Consider the following 21,906-nt stretch of genomic DNA (forward strand, 5'->3'; position numbering starts at 1 on the left):
CCTACAGGCAACCTAGTTAACAGACTCAACTGACACTGATTTGATGACCTAATATATACAATAATATAATTTAAATCATTGTATTTTATATTGTGTTATTTCATATCTCATTTAAATGTAAAATATCTTTGATATTTTTAGATACAGTCAATAAAGAATGTGAACATGGATCATAACGTGAAAATCTAAGTGAATGTGTTGTGAATGAGGATGCTTGCGGACTGGGATTTTTTTTTTTTTTTTTTTTTACACATTTTTATTAAAAAAAAAAAAAAAGTTTTTCCAACGTTTTGAGCTTGATGATTAAAAATAAAGTAAAGAATAAATTAATAGGAATTAATTATCAATAAAGCAACTGTGAGTCAGTTGTAGAATGGCTGTATAGCTGAGTTTGTCCTGGTGGATCTGGACTTCATTCTCATGCCTGGCCCTAGAATGCATCAGCACTGAGGAGGTGCTTTTGTTTAAATAGGAAAGTTCTGTCCAATAAATGCCACATTTAACCAACAGAAAATAATATGAATAGTAAACTAAGAGTCACTTTGAAATGAATTTGAATTCAGATAGATCAAGTGGAAACTCTGAGAGGAACAGGATGAAACAACAAGGAAATTCAAATAAATACCTTATTTTCTGATATGAGATCAACATGGTCCCACACGGTGGAAACCTTTCTTTTGGCTTGAGGCTGCTCTATAATTCTTGATGAATTTGACGATGAACCGCAAAAGATCAGAGATTCTTTTGGCAGATGTGACCCATTGACAGATGCGCTTCCTTATAAACACTGTTTGGCGCCTCAGTGTCAGTTCCAAAACAGGTCCTGTATCGGTCACGTGACTTTCTTGAAGAGATACGCGCACTGACATGGGGTTTTGCTCTATGAGCTCAACGCATGCGCCGATGCATCGGTGTTGCCAGACCCATCACTAGCCCGACCACGTCTGTCTGTCTCAGCCCTGGATGTTCGACCCACCTTCAGTCACCAGACCACGTCTCAGCCTGCGCCCTCCTGGTTCCGTTTGGTTTCCCCGGCTCACAACCTCTGCCTGCCTTAGACCAACCTGCTGCCTGTCCCCTGTCTGTTGCAACTTTGCTTGTTAATAAAACTGTTAAAAGACTTAACTCTGTGGTGCTGCTTCTGGGTCCTCCGTTGTGCTTGTGTCAAACTCATTTTAGTTCAGAGGCCACATTCAGCCCAATATGATTTTAAGTGGGTCGGACTAGGAAAGTAACAGTGAAAAAAGTGCATTTACATGAAATGTTTTGCATCTACAAAGCATCCTTTAAAAGTAACATGAACAACCTGAAATTTCTTAAGAAAAGTACGTGCAATTTTTACAATGTCCTCCTGACACCCAGCAATGCATTTTTGTCCTCTGTAGGGGACAACAGTTTGACAAAAAAAAATGCTGTTCACTGCAAAGGAAATTCCATAAATAAATAAATAAATAAATAAATGCAAATCATTTTAAAATGTATGTGAAAAAAACTATTGCATCATGCAGTTTCCAATCAAGATAGTTGAATGTAAAAAAGCTAAAAGTTTTACTTTCCTTGGTCTCAGGAGGATATTATGTCTCAGTTACACCAGTTCATTACAACTTTATAATTGTAATGAACTGTACTGTAGATCACAGTAGATCTACAAAAGCACAAAACATTTAGTAAGAGGCAGAATATTGGTAAAATTGCACTTCACTGAAGACATTTCAGGCTGTTCATATTTGATCAGGTTATTTACATTTTTTCACGGTTTTGGCCCACGGGCCCATGACACCCCTGGTCCATATGGATAATTTTACTCATCTTAGAAATAGAATAAGCAAATATCAACAAATAGTGCTCCAAGCACAACACAGACTTCAACATAAACTCCAACTTTAATTTAGTATTGGATTAAATATCAGTCAGTCTGCTAGTGAGGCCAAAGAGCAAGTAGCTCAAATGATCAGTTATTTACTGCTATCATAATCCTACCAGTATGGTCAATTTTGACAATTAGCTTTTCAACACAGATTTAGCATTAGGGAGTCAGAAAACTAAATGTTGACATGGTTAAAAAGTTTCATGAACATTGCCTTTAGAATATCTATCCTGTCAATGCAGCTCCAAAATGAAGATAGACTGATTGCACTAACATGAAGTTACATAATGTTTGATCAAGTGAACAGTTTTCCCCAGTTGATGATCTAGTGTTTGGCAGTAGCTCAGCTCATACCCTTTTGCCAAAGTCTGGTCATTTTTCAGCTCCAAGAACCAACAAATGGCTTTAAAACAACTGCACAAAAACCAAAGAACAACATATTGGTTTCTCCATCCAGTGATAATGTACAGTCAGCTGTGATCAAGTCCAACTGTGTGTGTTCACATTGATCAGGCAGCTGAAATGACACATGGCTTTTAACACAACAGTGTCAGCAGTATGGTTGTGTTTTCAGTAAATTAGCAGAAGCTCTGGGTGTTTCAGGCTTCAGCTCTGCCCCCTTTTCCAAACATGGTCACTTCTGTCACCAAAAGAAGTTGTCAACATCCACAAAGCTAACCTACAGGCAAAATCAACGGTCCATAAACCAATAACTAAGGTATACAAGAAAAGTCCAATTCTGTAATACAGTGTATAATTCTAACCTGTACACCAGGTGAAAATTTAACATTCACTTGACAACAAATCAGTAGCTTCAAAGAATCAAATAAACCCACACAGAATACATTGAACCTCCTCAGCTACATGGAGCAGAAAACAACAGGAGCAAAGCATGAGGAACAGGGCAAATGGGATAGGTAAAAACTGTAGGAGGGTGAAGAAACAAGCTGACGACATGTATCAGATGAAAGATGGTGGAGGATGGTGAGCGGAAGGCAGAAAGTAGGGCACGGGCGAGAGGAAACAGAACACTGGTGTTCTTTAAAGTGGAGCCATCACAACCACTAAATCCCCAAAGACAGCCCAGAGATGGCTGCCAATGTTGGTTCTGCCCCTCCCTTAGCACTGGGCCACACCTCCATATCCATCATATCCATCTCTGTTCCACCTTCCTTCATTTTCCCGCCTGTCTCTTTCCTCTCCATGTAGCATGAAGGCAAAAGAGGTAGCGAAAGTGTCATGTTCATTTATTCATTTGTTAACCCAGTGCCCCAGACCCCCCGACCTCCCTTCCCGACCTGTCTACAGCTCAGCCCTCCATTCACTCGTTCTTGCCTTTTTCCTCCCAGAACCTAGCCTGGCACTGCCGTCCTGGTTTTCAGTAGTTCATATTTTATGGGTCATCATGTTCTCCCGCTTAAGTTTGTGTCACTGTCAAACATTGCCCATCACACAGGGAAAAAAAGGCTGTTTCTACGCTTCCTTGCAGTGGTTCATTTTAGAGCATTGGTGTCAGACCCATTTTAGTTCAGGGGCCACATACAGCCTAAATTGATATCAAGTGGGCCAGACCAGTAAGATAACAGCATAATAACTCCAAATTTTTCTTTTTTTGTGCAAAAAAGTAAAACTGCAATTTTAACAATGTTATACTTCAGCTACTCATTTGTACATTTTGTACACATGTACATTACAACTCACAGATCACAGTGGATCACAAAATGTTTTGTAACGGATTATATCAATAAAAATCCAATTCTTAAGAAACTTCAGGTTTTTTAGCCTTGGTATAGACCAGTTTTTATCCTGTACAAACCCGATTTATGGTTGTTTAGATTCCATTATCATTTACAAGATCACATTTTTTGTGAAAGGATAGTTTGTAAATGTAAACATTTTCATCAAATAATTTAACTTTTTTTTTTTACACTAAAATAAAAAGAAACATTTGAAGTTGTCATCATTTATAGGTTATTAGGCTATTATTTTACTGACCCAACCCACTTGAGATCACATTGGTTCCCAGAACTAAAATATTTTAAACCCAATGGCAGCTGGTGAAATTATTTTTTGGTAGGGCAGTTTCCAAGTCAGTTTACAGCACTATAATCCAGAGATGTTCACAAGTCATTTTTTTCCAAGTCCAAGTCAAGTGTCACATCTTTGTACTCAAGTCCAAGCCAAGTCTCAAGTCTTTGCGGGCCAATACCAAGTCAAGTCTCGAGTCTTTTGTCTCAAGCCTCAAATGACTGAAATGAATGTTCTCTCATTGGACGCATACCATCTGGCCTAGGTAACGCTGCATTGGTATAGATTATGGATTGAAAACATTTACTGTACAGTCATATTATACATTACAGTATCAAATTTGAGCAGACCATGGTCACTTAAGAGGGCTATTTCAATCAAATGTGAAGAAACACCATGAGAGCTGTGTTTGAAGTTGATAAATATATTTTGAAATATGTGTGTGCTTGCTCTGCACTACAGGATACACTAGCAAACATATTGTTAGCTGGCTATAGAGCCTGACCTTCTTATGCATAACATTTTTCAGTGCTTGAAGTAAAACGTCTGTTTTGACAGTGTACTCACACCACTCATGGTGCAAAAAAGCGAACTGACAATTTTCTTATTGTCATTTAACAACCGCAAAATAAAACAACATCTGGAGAGCTTGCCGTAAGGTAACCAACACATCTACACCAAACATTTATGGCAACAAACATTTACACGTGATCTATGTCATGGAAAAGGTTTAGACAGCTGAATAGTTACATTTCAAAAGCATTAATGTTGACAGTGTCTTTGCACTAAGTCTAGCTCGGTGAGGGTGCATGATGATGCCTCCATGGCTAAACACCCTTTCCACAGGTGTACTGGTGGCAGGCACAGCCAGCACCCTCATAGCCACCAGATAGAGCCTCGGGAAGGCCTTTTGATACCTTTGCCAGAAGTCCAGACATCCTAACTCCTCGTCATCACCTGACATCTGAGTATAGCAGATCAGCTCTGCCTTCGCAGATGAGCCATGGTCAATGCCCTTCTTACTTTTTTTCTATATCCAAAGAAGAGACGTGGAATTGTAGCCGGTGGTGATGGCTCCTGGTCATTGTCACCACTACTGCTGTCTGGTACGGCGACTTTGCGTGCCCCAACCAAGACGAGTTCTGAAAAAGTCAATAAATCCACATTTAGTTATAATATAATGACAGTTAGGTATACTGGGTTTATTAATATTAAAAAAAAAAATTAATCATTTTGTTTTGTGTTGTATAATGTGATATTGATGGGGCTGGTAAGCGTGTGTATACCTACCTATAATCATCTCCTTCAGGTCAGTCTTAACTTCATCTGGCCCTTGGATGTCTTGCTCTTGCCAAAAGAGGCAGAATGATGGGTCTAGCAATGCAGACAGCATGTAGATGGTATCTCCAAATGGAAGATCCACTGCCAGTTCACTGGAGTCAGCCATTCTCACATTGACAAAAATCCCCTCAAACCGGATCTGGAGGGACTTCTGTAGTGTTTTCACTAAACCCACCAGGTGACATGTTGTATTCAGCATCCTGATGGGGTGGCTGTTCAGTGACAGTACAAAAGGGAGAGCTGCAGTAAGGGTCACCACTTTCTCCCCTTGAGTAAGGTCCATGGCTTGATGAAACGGAGCCAACACTTCCACAAGCTCTTTCAGCTGACCCCATTCTCTGACTGACAGGCAAAGGCCTTTATGACCTTGAGCATCCAGGAGTGCATTGAGACTTTAGAGATCCAAGTCAGTGACTGCCTCCACAAGGCGGAGAGTGCTGTTCCATTGTGTTGGTACAGCTGAGGGGATGCTATGGTTGGCTCCATACTCGGTCTCAAATGCTTCTTTTAGCCCACAAGTGAAATGTGGTAAACTGCAAAATTTTTTCACCTTTGCCATGACACCTTTCAGAACTTTTGTCTCTTTCAGTCCATCTCGCACAATAAGCTGCAGTCGTTGTTGTATGCAAGCGGTCTGGATGGAATTCACATCATCCTGGTACTCCTCACTCAGGTCCTCTCAAAGATAGCTGTTTTCCAGAACTTCATCATCATCTTCACTACTTGTAGCAGAGGGACAACAAACAGTGAAGGCTTTCTTCATGTTTGATGCATTGTCACAGATGATGTAGTCTAATTTGTGCTTGATGTTGAAGTCATCATATATTTCTTCAAATTTTTCACTGATTCTCTGGCCACTGTGTGACCCTGGGAATCTTTCACAACTTAAAAGAACTGACTGGAGTCTTGGGCTACTTCTGTCTAGCTCCATGAAGTGGGCTGTTACCCCTAAAAAACCACGCATGGTTCTGTCAGTCCAAATGTCCACAGTCACAGATACAGTGTCTATCTTTTCTAGTTTTGATTTGATAGAGGCCTGTTTCTCTGCTGTTAGATCACTCAGATGTCTTGTAATTGTGATTCGACGTATTGGACTGTATCTTTCCTCTACCACTGACAAAAACTTCCTGAAGTTAGGCTTCTCAATCAAAGACAGAGGCAAATTGCATGCAATGATGAGGTCATTAACTATTGATTCAGTGATGATCTTCTGTCCAGGATGACCCTGGTGGTACACTTGCACACCTCTCATCTGAACAAAGAAAGACTCAATGCTTCTCTGTCCCTCTTCACTGGCCCCTTTCTTTGCTTTGCTGAATTCTGCAAACCTGTAGATAGATGCACATGTAAATTATTTCACTGGCTAACTATAACTGAGGTAAAATCTCAAGTTGATCACAATAAACAAATCCATCTGATATTATGTATATTAGAACTTGCAATAAACAATTGGGCCTGGCCAAGCGAAAGTAAACATCAGGGCCAATTTCTTTTGTCTCTAGAACAACATTTGTGATTACTCAGCAAGAAAGACATCTCTCTAGTTTCTAAAACTGTGTTCACTTAATTTGTACCTGAATTACAACTGGATATATAAGAAAATGTATGAAAATACAGTGTTAATTAAGAACAGTAAAGGTTATAAATAAATGTATACAGCATAATTTCAGAATCTAAATAGCAACATGTAAATAAATATGTTCAAAATAGATGCCTGTGTCTAATCTTATATTTCAGAATAATGAAATACTATAATGATTTTGAATGTTATTTAAAATTAAAAAAAAAAAAAAAACACAGCAGAAAGATGTCGATCAAATATACTAATGAAACATATGTGGCCAAACACTGATAATTTGATCAGTATCTTCATAAAATATTTGATTATTATTATGGTGCAACACACTGAACAAACACCTCACTGTTTCTGGATTCTCACTCCGTTACCATAAATTAATGTCTTTCAAAACTAATATAAAAATTGTATCAGTTTCATTTTTGGATATAATGTACTCACATATATTAAGAAAAGTGTGGTGTACTAAATATTTGCACTTTCCTCGAGGAACAACACTTTTAGGCATCTTTTCCAAACCTTGAATTACTGCTGTATATTTTTCCTCACTCTGTTATTTTGTCAATGATGATAAATTCATGTTTTTATCAAATATTTGGTTATTATTCCGTAATGGCATGTTAAAGTACTAGTTGCTAGCGGTACCGGTTCATAATGTTATGCGCTAGGTTTCCCTTTCACATCACCAAGAGACTGACCTATCCTTGTGTGTTTTGAGGTGCCTGATGAAGTTGGACATAGTGGAGCCGGCATCATTTATCCTGATGCCACAATCAATGCAATTGCTTGTTTGCTGTCTGCATGAAGGCTTTACAACCAAATGTTATAACAAATGGCACAGTTCCAGGTAAACTTGCGGATGCCATGGTCAGAGTGCTTTTGATACCAGTGGATACACGCATGTGTTATATTGTGTGTGATATCAAAGGGAGGGAAGTGCATTATATCAAGGAAGGAGATTCAGCCTGCCATCAACTTTCTATGTCCCGAATTAGAAAAAATTAAATGACTGAAATAACAAAAACAATAATTTCATGAAATGAACGAATGTACGAGTCCCAAACCTCAAGTCCAAGTCAAGTCTTGAGTCTACTGAGGGCGAGTCTGAAGTCAAGTCTGGAGTCTTTGTTTGTGCGACTTGAGTCCAAGTCTGAGACTCGAGTCCCCATCTCTACTACAACCACGTCACCACTAGTATACACAAAACTACATGCACCACTATTTTAAAATATTAATTCAAATAAAAATACACAGTAGTGGTTTCAGTCGTGTATTTTTTAAATGTAAATTTCACCTGTCTATTCTTCAAACATGCAAATTTTCCTATGACTATTGTTAAAGTCAGGCATGTCCCTGAAAAGTGTATTTTCCCCTGATAGTATAGCCTATGCATTTAGACCAGTGGGGAAGGTAGTGAGGGTAAATCACATGGCATTAAAAAAATACATAATCAAAGTAAGGGCTAAAACATAATCAATGATACTACTTATGCTGGGAATCGATACCCTGCCTCCAGCATCAAAGCCAGTTGAGTTAACCACTGAGCTATTCAGCCGCTTAGTCATAGCTCAGTAGTATTACTTACGAACCTATTCCATTTCTGAGGAAGGTCTTGATTCTTTTCAGGATGTGACACTTACTCCTGTGGGTGGTGCTTAGGTGCAATTTTTGTGCCTGGGGCTCTCCTATCTCTTGTATTGGATGAGGTCTATTGTGCACATGCCATTTATAATGAGAGTGTATTACGGTAAACTGAGAGCCCTGATCGCTGATTTTTGCACCCCAAACAGGAAACACATGACTTGACTGCTCACTAAATGACTGAGAACATTTTTAAACTACACTTGAATGCAGATTATACACAGTACTCACGGTCTGTATCACGTATAGCTCATTTATTTAAATATTAATGTTTTTGTAAATTAATTTTAGGTGATTCCTATCCTCTTCATCATGTGAGGCAGGTGGGGCACAGGAGGATTAAGGTGGTCATGGGCTCCTAGGCTACTCTTTGTGTGTCTTCCCCCCCCTTACTCATCATGCTTAATGATGAGTAAGGGGGGAGGGGGGGTGCTTAATTAATTTATTGGACCACATACAGTAAGTCAGACCTGTTCAAGGTGCATGTTGGACTCCGGCAGGGCTGCCCTTTGTCACCAGTTCTGTTCATAAGTTTTACGGACAGAATTTCTGGGCACACCCAGGGACCGGAGGGGGTCCGGTTTGGGGACCACAGGATTTCATCTCTGCTTTTTGCGGATGATGTTGTCCTGTTGGCCTCATCGAGCCTGGACCTCCAGCGTGCCCTGGGGCGGTTTGCAGCCGAGTGGGAAGTGAGCGGGATGAGGATCAGCACCTCCAAATCTGAGGCCATGGTTCTCAACTGGAAAAAGGTGGTTTCCCATCTCCGGGTCGGTGGGGAGCCCTTGCCCCAAGTGGAGGAGTTCAAGTATCTCGGGGTCTTGTTCACGAGTGAGGGAAGGATGGAGTGTGAGATTGACAGACGGATCTGTGCAGCGTCAGCAGCGATGTGGTCATTGTACCGGTCTGTTGTGGTGAAGAAGGAGCTGAGCCGAGAGGCGAAGCTCTCGTTTTAACGGTCAATCTACGTTCCTACCCTCACCCATGGTCATGAGCTTTGTGTCATGACCGAAAGGACAAGATTCCAGATACAAGTGGTCGAAATGAGCTTCCTTCGTAGGGTGGCTGGGTGCACCCTTAGGGATAGGGTGAAGAGCTCAGTCACCAGGGAGGAGCTCGGAGTAGAGCCGCTGCTCCTCCACATCAAGAGGGGCCAGCTGAGGGCATCTGTTTCAGATGCCTCCTGGACGCCTCCCTGTGGAGGTGTTCCGGGCATGTCCCGCCAGGAGGAGACCTTGGGGAAGACCCAGGACACGCTGGAGAGACTATGTCTCTCAGCTGGCCTGGGAACGCCATGGGGTCCCCCCGGAAGAGCTGTAGGAGGTGTCTGGGAAGAGGGAAGTCTGGGCATCCCTGCTTAGACTGTTACCCCCGTGACCCGGCCCTGGATAAAGCGGAGGATAATGAATGAATGAATGAATGAATGAATGACCACATACAAATACTAAGGTGTACTGGCATACACAAACATAGAAACAGCTAAAACGGTTTCCTCTATATTCATTCATTTTGTTGGAAAAATTCAACATTACAAACAAAACACAAATACAAACCAAGCAGAGGACCCCGTGCATAGAAGTAGCTCTTTAAGTCATGATAAAAAAAAATATACAGTACTAACATCTGGCCTGTTCCACCACAGCCAGAAAGCCATTAGCAGTAAAGCAACTTCCCTACTTTCACAGTTCAACTGCAAGCTACCATTTTTCTAAACCAACAGTTAGGCTACAACATCTGTATCAGTACAGAACACCCACTACACAAAATCACAACATCCTTACTAAAACAAAAACCACTGTGCAACACATCAAACTCTGTATGAAACAAAGCCATAAGAGACACAGCAGCAGCTGCTGCAACAGTAGCATATAATTACAAAAATAATGAAACTGCAACAGAACGATAAATTAGGGCTGAGTGATAAAACAATGACAATGTATATTGTGAAATAACTTTTCCTCAATAGAAATATTAGACATGCTCGATACAATTTCGATAGAATTCATTCGTTCATGTTTTGACAGACATAAGAACAGCCAATCATAATTAAGCAGTGTCGCACCGAACCAATAACGCTAGAGTCACGTCAAGTTAGATTGACGCACACAGCGCAGGTGTAAGAGTCAACCGCAGCACACGTGATTAGACGGCAACACACATCCAACATACACTCGTACCCCAACATCTATCAAAAATAAATGACATGTCACATGAAGTGACCAATGCAATGGATTGGATAGATTTGACGTGTGGATCACATCTATCAAGTCAATATTTTATTTGTTTTATGGGCCAATAGAGGTCATTTTTGTCATTTCTGTTTAGGAAAATTTTAAATAGTCTGGCCAAATCGGGGCCCCTGCACATGTGGGGCTCCTAGGCTGCAGCCTAGGTCAGCCTGTGCATTAACCTGCATCTTGGGGCGGTGCTGTAGCACCCTCTATTGACGAGTCACCACTGCCTAGACTGTTAATAACTTCAGTGCAATTTTTGCACTCTGCAAATTCATCCCATGGGCCGGACTGGACCCTTAGGTGGGTTAGGGTGGTTTTGGCCCGCGGGCCGCATGTTTAGCACCCCTGTTTTACAGAGAATGCAAAATATGAACAGCAGATATTCCATTGATGTAAAGTAAAAGCAGCCATGCATGGGTTTATGGCAGCAGTACTGCAAGAGTCACACTGCAAAGCCTAAAACATTTATAGTCACCTCCATTGACATTATTTATATAAAATTGTCACAAATCACCTTTAAAGTCTTTGCTGACAATGTAACCTGTTGAAATTGTGTGGTTAAGAAAACAATCAACTCTTATCATTGTATTTTGCAAGTAGTGATGTCTCCATCTACATCTACTGCATTTTAACCAGATTATCTGGATCCATTGCACTTAATTACATTAACCTTTTAACTTTTCCACCTCCTCCAAGAAAAATGTTTTTTGTTATATTTGATGTTTTATCCTGAGTTTATGTAAAAATGCCACGCAAACTAAGATACAAAAAGTTCATGGGACCAGACCACTATATATAAACAATGAATGAATAATAAATAAATAAAATAACAATAAATTCTACAATTTTGACTCACACACATATAACCAGTAGTTGATGTTCTAGCACTGAATCAGGTTGTTAGTGTATTTAAAATAAATAAATAAATAAATTAGAAAAAAAAAATAAAATAATAATAATAATAATAATAATGATGATAATAATAATAATAATAATAATAATAATAATAATAATAATAATAATAATAACAATAATAATAATAATAATAATAATAATAACTCTCATCTCAGGTTTGGTTGAATTCATTTGGTGGTAAAAATTTCAGTTGGATGGACTTTTAAGAGTGAACAATATGGTGGATAGTTTTGTTTTTAACAGTGCGTGAAGTCTATTTGAAATGTTACAGTGAATGTGGTGCATCCCAGAGCAGATAAATGTTCATATCTGTAGATGTTGAGCATCAGTTCATCAAAATATAATGTGAGATGATAATAAAGATTTGTGTTAGAACAGTGGAAATACAGGTACATATTTCAGTGAAGCAGCTCATGAACCAGTTAATGTTCTACACAGTAAATGTTCTGGTCTGTAAAATCAGCAAAGATGTTACTGACACTGAAAAGAGTTCAGTTCAGTTTCAAGGCCTGAAGTTGATGCACAGTGAGACGCAGCCACTTTTACTGTTAGCAATAACTGATTGCATCTGTTATTCCCTGTGTATTGCAGTACAATACACTCAATTTTAGAGTTTTGTAAATGTTTTCATTAAAATCAGAATAGCTTTTATTGTCATTTGACAGCACAGTACAATGTACAGTACATCAAACAAAATTAAGATTGATGTTAGGGGCATCGAGCCGCTGCAAACTTAGTGCGCCGCCACAGACCCCCTTATTCGAAAATTACAGTGAAAGAACAGAGAGGATAATGCAAGCACATACATAAGACATCATACATTATAAACACAGTACACGTGGTCACATGGTGGAACTTTTTCAATGGATTTGGTGGGAGTGTGGGGGACAGGAGGAAAGAAAGAGGATGAGGGTAGACAGGATGTGAGGGGGGAGGGGAGAGGGGGGAGCACGCATGTGTGTTATGTGAGTCCTTGGGAAATTCTTGTGAGGATAAGTCACAGAGAGGCCTTCTGTCCTTCAGTTGTTGTTAGTCCTTATCAGTTCACTCCCTCTGTGTCTTGACCATGGACCATAAAAGTAAATGTTTTCTTAAAAAGATCAATTAAATGTGGACTGTTCTATTTAATTCAGCTCAGACTATTTTATGGACATGGTTTCGAAATATATTTCTTCAGATTTGATGATGGTTTTGACCAGTTTGTGTCAAATGCTTTGCAAACATCTGGGGAAATTTGAGAGATGAACTCCTGTTCTTTTCCTTTATTTAGCCTCTGAGCTGAATTCATCTGTAAACGGACATTTTTGCTTAGTCAGGCAAAACCGAAGGGCATGAGTGGATTAGGGAACATCACAGATTGAAAATGATTCTTAGGAAGGATGATGAAGCAGGATTCCACTGTCCTCAGACCAGCACAGTCTGTCACAGACATCCTCTGAGTCATAAGACGCTAAAAATGTGTGTCCACACATCGAAACAGGAAAAATACATCATTCTGTCTTAATCTTACTTGTGACATTCAAATAATGATAAAGGTCTTTCTAGCTCTAACCCCTCAGTGACAGTGAGTCTGAGATGAGTTCAGGTTTCTATAATGATGCATTTATTAGAAAATTATATGTATTTGCGTGATATTATACCAAACATGCATGCAAATTTACTTGGAAACATATAATTGCCCCACAATCATCCATATCAGAGCATGAGAAATGGCTTTAAACTTGGATTTTTGATGCTCAGACAGTAGAAGAAACTGGGGAAGCGTCTCAAAATATATAACTATTAATTAACTGTGACTAAATGGATAAGCTCTGGGCAGCATGTGGCAGGAATGCACTGTTGGTTTTTGCTTTTACATTCAATTAATGTGCTAGAAACCAAAAATCACTAACAGGTCAAATTTACCCACATACAAAAATGTCCTCTGTCATTGTTTCAAGTAATTCTCCTCACAATGGAAAGTTACAAGACATGACATGAATCTGCTTAAAAGATCAAATTTGACTTAGCTCAACTGGTTCCGTGCTTAAAGTATCATTAATAACACCAATCACTTTACATGGCTGTCAGTATAAATAAGTTTAAAGTGACACCAGAAATGTCAATTACAAGACAGTTTTTGGTTCATAAATATCTATCTCTGTTTAGTATAAACTGTAAATGACTTTATGTGTTATTCACACATTAATGCTGCTGTGTGGACAAATATCAATGCCTTTCTATACAAGTCAATTTTATTTGTTTAACATAGGTATAAATACCATATAAAAATATATATAAAAATATAATATTTCAGTCTTGATTGATGTCAACTAGATTTAACAGGGAGTGTACCATAAATTTAGGTCAAGTCAAACACACAAAGTTAAAATGATGTGGTCAATATTTTATGAAAACAAAGCAATGCACAAGTGAAAAACTGCCATGAGAGATTTTTATCTGTTGGCAGTAGGGATGCACCAATACCACTTTTTTCCAGACCAAGTACAAGTATAAGTACTTACATTTGAGTACTTGCCAATACCGAGTACCGATATGAGTACTTAATAATACCATTACAGTTTTTAGTTACTTTTGAAAATGTGCTTTACTGTCATTGCCATACGTCTGACTGTAACAAAGTGCTGCTACTGACATTTAATACATTGGAATGAGCCTTTCTCAATCAATCCACCAGGGGGCACCGCCCTTAATTAGCCATACTGGCTGAATACCATGAAGAAGAGTAAATTTTTTTTGAGAAGATGAAAGTCACTAATAACAAACATGGAGACGAGAGAGGTAACACTAATGTGGATACTAATGTTGCAGCATTGGTAAGGTTTAAAAGCAAAGCTTCAGGAGGTAGGGAAAAGATAAATGAGCGATAAGTTTCAGTTTCACTTCTGGTGGCAGCACGGTCTGCACCGCTCCTTACCCCCATAGTATTATAAGTAGGACAGAAACCAGCCAAGCCCTGTGTAGCTGTCATAAATATGTCAGTAATATTGAATTAACTCACAATTGCTCTTTGAAAAGATTCACTACCTCCACAGTTCCCGGTGGTATTCTCCATCTGGGTACACATCCGCAAGCACCTGTAAATGGACAGGAATGCATACGCAGAGGGTGGACAGAACGCTCCATCCGTATCTGTTTGTGTCTTTAACGTTACTTGCAGTCAGCATTACTTTTGTCACCGTCATTTATTTTGAAAAATCTCCACACTGCTGACATTACTCCTCCACTGCGTACCTGCTGCACTTAACTGCGAATGTCACACTGTCGTAAGTGGTATCAGTGCAATTGTATTGGAGTACTTTTACAAGTACGAGTGCAAGTACACACGCTGAGTACACACGCTGGTATCGGTATCAGTGCATCCCTAGTTGTCAGTTTTAATATGAAATAATGAAAAAATAATAATAATACATTTGTTGTTCCAATGAGGATTTGGGGCTTTATTAGTATATCCTGTTTAAGTTCATTTGAATTTTCTAAGCAAACACTACTTCTGCATCACAAATTCAAACAGAATTTTCTGAGAATATGAAAAAATTACATTGTATTATTTATCTGTTTGTTCACATTTCTATCCATCCAATGCTACCATGAGAATATGAAGTTTTCATCATTATCATAACCATGGTTGTTCTAGTTTCGTTACTGATGGAGGATTTTGGCTTCAACTGGATCATATCACATTTCAAACTCTACCATTTACTATGGTTTGTCAAAGTTTTCTTTCTGTTCTTTATGTGTTGGTGATTGGCCTCTGCTTGTTTCTTCTTCACACTGGTCGACACAGGCAGACATTCAGTTATCCTCAGAATTATTTACCTTAATTTCTCCAAAGGGTAAAAGTATTAAGAGAGCAAGAGGTCTTAAATTGAATTCTCTGAACAAAAACTTCAGTCTCTGTGGATAAATGAAAGAAGACTTTCTTTTCCTCAAGTGCTGTGATTTATTTCTCTCTCTCAAGAGCCAACCTTGATGACGCAACATCACATCAGCACATGCTCATTCTCTTCTCCTCCTATGTGATATGTTAACATCAAATAAGTGTCATGTTATGATTGTCCTCCACTTTGCTTAGTTTTCATAAATGACCAAAAATGTTCACGTAACGCAGATAATAAAGGCTTTTTTCCACCACACTTCTGAGAATCCATTGGAGACACATCCCTAAACTATTCTTGGCAAAAACTGATTGTAACAGTGTTTTTTTCAGTGTTTTGTATTTGTTATCTAACGTCTTAAAATGTTCTGCTTTTATGTTTTGTACTGGTACGTTGAACCATGGGGAACCACGGGTTCTAGATGTGGTAGTTTTTTTTTTTGCTGGGGAGAGCTGACTTTTTGGAAAAGATGTCTGTCTATATTTTACTATATATTACTAATATTTACTGACATAAAAATGAGTTGGAAAATCATGATATTTATTATTTTACATATGATCGGTGACATATTTTGATTACAACTGTTTGAATTGTGACAGTTATTATTTTACATATTTAGTTGATGTAATAGATTACAACTAGTACTGATGATATCTTGGACTTCGTCATTGTCAATACCGAGGGTGGGATGTGAAAAGGGGATGTGTTTTTAACATCCACATCCCAACCCTGAGGGGCAGTGTCCTGGGGACCACATCTCGACCCTGAGGGACAGCATCCTGGTCCCCCAGCATGGATATTTGTTGTGTATTCATGCATGCTATGCCACATTTGTCCAGCAGTCTCCACCAAAGCATTCAATGTGATTGTAAAGCTACTGTATTCCAAAATTACTAATATCTCCCAAAATATCGGTCCTATCAACTTGCTGTTTTTGCTAGTTTCTTCCAAAAACACACAGGTATGCCAAACTGCAGCAGTCAGCTCTTTCTGGATTTTGTGTGATGCCCAACACACACACTTCCCTTTTATAATAGGCATGTCTCAAAGATGTTCCCTTTGAATTTAGTTTAAGGAGGTTTAGTTAAAACACTTACAAAAGTTTCAGTGTTTTTGCAATTTTACTTAACTTTATTCATGCATATTTAGATGTAAAACATTTTTATCATGACTTTATTGAACATTCTACCTCTAGATCTGTGAAATGTTTTGCTGCAGTCAGTGTTTGTCATGTTCTAATCTTTAAAACTACAAATAATTGCCGTTTAGCCAGTACCAAGCTTGTGTTGGAAAAGGTGTAGGGTTAGGCTGTGGCTCTAGCAACTCCACCTCGATAAAAATGCCTCACTTGCTACTGAAGCAGTGACAAGAAGCCATTCTGATACACTATGGTGACACAGAAAAGGAGGCATCTCTGATAAAACCCAATCCCAGATACCCCCATTCTTCAACACCACAGCAGGCCCATGAAACATACCAACCCTATTCTGGTTTGGTCAAATGGACCAGATGCAGAGGACAATGAGTGACTATACCAGGTGTTAGGGACATTAGATTGATGGGGCAGTGGCAGCTTGGTGAGGGCTTTGACATCTAGCCTAGTGTCAGACAGGGCTGCCTCCTGTCACCCCTGCTTTTCCTTATCACTGATTTTGTGATGGGGAGGACCCTTGCAACAACAAGCCTCAGGATCAAGTGGGGGCAGGGCAGGTTAACTGACATGGACTTGACCTGCCTCTAATTAGCCACACCCACTCCAGGACATGACTAAAAACCTCCTGGAACACAAAGAAAAGGTTGGTCTACAGACCATGACAAGACCAAGGCCATGATTATCAAGCAGGACCAACACCTCCCTCCACTGTCTCTAAGCGAGCATGACATCGAGGATGTTGAGAACTTAACATACCTCTGCAACAAGATCTCAAACTCAGGACGAATGGAGAAAGATATGCAGATTTTTGTCACCAAATAGGCAGATACAACAAACGTAAAAATAGAGCTCTTTACTGTGATATTAACTCAAACTTTCTCAATGTTTTCACACTCCATGATGTAAGAGACAGTTTGTTGTTTGCTGCAGTACTAGAACAGGTGTTAACATGAACATGTCTTGTTAGTCAATAAGGATGTGAGAAATCAACACCACAGCCACTACAGGGAAGTTCCAACAGGTTACTCTACAGTACAGATTCATGCTTAGAATGAAAACACTTACTGAAAGCTGCCACAGCAAGTATGAGCGTGACCACGATGGAGATCCAGGAGACCCAGAGAGCCTTCTTCCTGTAGCTCTGAGCCTCATGCGGCTTCAGACGCATGCTGCTCTCCAGTAGACCTGCAAGGAAACACAGGAACAGTTTTAGCACAGCCATTTCTTTCCTCTTTAGCCGTATGTTTTTTTTTTTTTTGTAATGTATAATCAAGCAATTATATCAGGCAGATTGAGTTCCTGATATTTTTCTTCGTATGTGATATTAGTTATCATTTGACTTTCATTTTTTCAGCACAAAAAACCTGCAGCATAAACAGCCAGTAGCTTTGCTAACAAACAGCATTCTGAATCAGTACTACAACTGTCTTTAAGTTCCTCAGTCAGAGTTCTGTATTTGGTGTCAATCCTCCAAAGCCACACTCCCAGAGTTCACTCCCAGCTGAATCCATCAGTATCTCTTATCATTTACACACTGACTGAGAATAATGGATATTGCATGAAAACAGATCATTAGAGCCAGCTGGTAAAAGGACAAATATTGTAATGTTGAATTTTATGATACTGCAATATCATTTTTATACTAAATTGTGCTCATTTTCACTGTAGATCAATCGTTATAATAATCACATCATTTTATTTCACTATAATTAGCACGATCCTTATGTCTTTATCATGTCAGGTTCTGCTGCTATGTTACAGTCCTGTGGTCTTGATGCAGGTGATCAATCTCCCAATAGAAGTGGGTGGTACTTTCACTGGTGGATAACTCAACAAATTAAATGAAAGTCCATATATGACTTCCTATCAGTGCTCAGTAGTAGCTATATTGATATCTCTAACCATCTCCATAATGAGTAAAGGCAAATTGTTAATATTTAAAAAATTCATCAAAAATTTAAAAATCTACATTTCTCAAAACTGTGAACAAACTTTGCAGACATTGCAAGGGAGCTACAAAAAAAAAAAAGAAAGAAAGAAATAATTCTGACCAGTAGTTTCATCAGAGAAGATGTTTGAAGAAATTGCTAACAAAGATGACAATGAAGACTACGGACACAGCACCTTCACAATGGCTCCCGACCTATCAGCCAGTAACCAAGACAGAACAAGGATCAACCCTTCCTACAAAATGAAACACATGCATTCTGGCAAAAATCTATCATACATCACTTGTGAAGACTAGCACTTCTTCCACCTTTTTCCCCCTTTCATCCTAAATAACTTTTGAAGGCACAGATCACAGTTTAAATACGGATCGTCATATGCATTTTCCTAATGGTGTCCTTTGGTATGAAGTGTTTCCCTGTAGTCAGACTAAACAGCCCAGATTCAGAACTGCCTGGAGCTGCTTTATTGTCTTGAAATGTGAGTCTGGCTCTGCAGATTCATGTAATATTTATGAGTCTGAACATTAACATCCAAAGGAGATATTAATGCTCTCCATTGACAAGAAACTTTTCTGTCATAAATGTGTGAAGGTACCTCTAACTCAGTCACAAAAATTTCTCTACAAACACTTTGAAAGTACTTCCATAAATATATAATGTATGTGTAAAGATAAGATCTGAAAGTCAGATTTTCTGGGTGAGTACTGATGCCAGTATTCTGATTACCATTACAGATCAAGGCTAATTACAGGCGTCAATATAAAATGGTAATTTTCCCACCTAATTTTCATATAACGGCAGCATCAAATGACAAATACATCAAAAACATTTACAATCATTTCAGTGTCTATACAGTGAATGACTGTGTTGTACATGACAATATGAAACACTGTTATGTAACTCAGAAAGTCAAAATTATTCAATGGAAACAAAACTCTGCAGCTTAAGAAAATTTGTAGAAATGTAAATCATATGAGAAGAATAAACATCTGACTCAGAGTTAACATAGTAATGTAATCTCCCAGCCTTTGTAGAATTTTTGGAATTGTTTCTCCTCACGTTTTCCATCATTTTCTTCTTTAAGAAACTCTCCTGCCTTCTCCTGCTCTTGTCAGTCGTTCACCTTCAGAGCTCTGAAGGGTTAAGATGCTTTGCAAATGACTTTCATGCACACGCGTCTGAAAACCCAGGGGTAATTCTTAGAGGACGTCATAATCCAACGAACTTTCAAAGACCTTTGTCACAAGGAGAATCTCTTTCTACTAGAAACTGTCATGAAACTCCCAGTGAAGACTAATGCTCACCCTAACTTTTGCCTTGACAAAACTGAAAAAAAGTTTTGTCATGATTGTGTTGTTGCCGAGGAAATATGTGCTCCCCTGGGGCCTCATGTATGAAGGATGCGTATGCCCAAAAACATGGCGTACGCCCTTTTCCACGCTTACATTCAGATGTATAAAGAGTGAAATGACTGTGGAATGGTGCAGTGCTCCACACGAACTTCATGGCTGGCTTACACATATTTCTAGTGCTTTTGAACCATTGGCAACACTTAAAGGTGATCCTGGGAAACTGTTAATAATGTGAAAAAGGTAATTCCTCAGAGTGATGTGCACAACAGAGATACACAGATGAACAATTAACACACCGGCACGCCATCCTACTGCCAGAGCAGCCCACCCCCACCCCCACCAAATGAACCAGACCCTGGACCCATCAATGCCAATCTTGCCCAGGAGGCCATTTGGGCCCGGTTACATGTGATTTCAACCATATAAAGAGACAAGGACACAAAATTCACTTGTTGATAAATGCATTTCATGTTGTATTAATGTCTGTGAGAACATTTATAAGTCCGTCCAGGCGCTCATTGATGCCACCGATTGCCCTCAAGGTGTCCTCTTGTCGGACGGGCATCAGCAGCTGGCTGTTGCGGTGGACCGAAGGATCAGCTGACACTGGGGCGGCTGGATGAATCCAGTCTAAAACATTTAGTGTATAAAAAAAAAAAAAAAAAAAAAAACTCTTAACGTAGCTTAATGCCCAAAAACTGTGATTAATCGTCAGCCATCTCATGGGTTTTTTTGGAGAGGTGAAAGTTGACATGATTACAGATGTCCATGTATAAATTTGGTGATGGCTGATCACTGTTTTCAGACATAAAGCTACGTTAAGCTTTTTTACATGAAGCGTTTAAGACTTGTCTTGTTTGACTGTGAGCAGACTATTGTATGACGCGTATAATGAACAAATGTGAGTTACACAAATAGAAAAAATATATTTATCTAGGGGATGATCTGAGTCACCCACATGTGCTCCCACCACCTCTATGAGAGCAGTGTCACCCACAATAGCGGCGACTCTCTGCTCAAAAGGGCTGAGTTCATCCACTTGTCTACCCCCACCTGTTTTGGCCTACGCTTCATGTCCACCTTGACATCATCTGATCATGCAGAGAGGGGTATCCTGGAGAGAATCCCACCTGCAGGCCCTGTTTATACTAATTTGCATATTTAAATGGGGCTTGGAGAGGGAGGAGTCTGGTACTCAAACATATGCGGTCAATTCCACGTTGATTGGGATGTATAAAGGAAATGTGCTTAGATTCAGGCATATGCTCAGTTTTATTCATCTGGATTTTTTTTACAGAGTTTTCTGGATGTAAGCATATGCCAGGTTTCAGTATGAAATCCACGCAAGTCTTTATACACGGGGCTCCCGGTGTGAGTGCATTTTCGTAGTTCTTCGCTCAGATCCCTCTGATATGGCTGAGAACACAAGGAGTGAGTGCAAATAAAGCTTCCAGCTGTTCATCAGGTTACAGTCCTATAGAGTGTTGTGATGGTGGTGGGTCTGATTGGATCTCAAACAGTGGATTATTTTAACTAGCAGAATTGATCCAAACTTTCCATTAAAGGCACAGCATGTAACATTAATTGGTTTGAGAGTGAATGAACAGAGGGAGGGACAGCTAATGAGAACACAACATTATGCTATGATCAGTCTCATTGGTCTGTCTGTCAGCAGGGTTACATAAAAACTATTGTACTGATTTTCATGAATGGGCAAAGAATGTTCCCCTTATGTTTTGGAGCAGATCCATAAAAATAGCTGGTATTGTTAGTAATATTGTCACATTTTTTTTAACACTGGAGAACATCAGGCTAATTTACGTCCACACTAATACAACACATTACTCAACATTACTATTTACTCAACCACATACCTGAAATGGAAACTAAAGGAAATTATTCAAACCAAACAATTATTATTTACAGCATATTTACACCACCACTGTGTTTGTCGTATATGTTTGGAGCAGGT

At 39.2% G+C, this 21,906-nt stretch overlaps 1 protein-coding gene across 1 annotated transcript in view; it reads right to left on the reverse strand.

Moving 5' to 3' along the window:
• tmem163a (transmembrane protein 163a) overlaps positions 1–21,906 on the reverse strand; it is a 203,041-nt gene that overhangs the window by 170,455 nt on the left and 10,680 nt on the right. Inside the window, exon 2 of the mRNA XM_030125558.1 lies at positions 17,699–17,818. Coding sequence (XP_029981418.1) covers positions 17,699–17,818 — 120 coding nt within the window. The remainder of the gene's footprint in view (positions 1–17,698; positions 17,819–21,906) is intronic.

Source organism: Sphaeramia orbicularis, chromosome 21, assembly GCF_902148855.1.
Source record: "Sphaeramia orbicularis chromosome 21, fSphaOr1.1, whole genome shotgun sequence".
NCBI classification, from domain to species: domain Eukaryota; kingdom Metazoa; phylum Chordata; class Actinopteri; order Kurtiformes; family Apogonidae; genus Sphaeramia; species Sphaeramia orbicularis.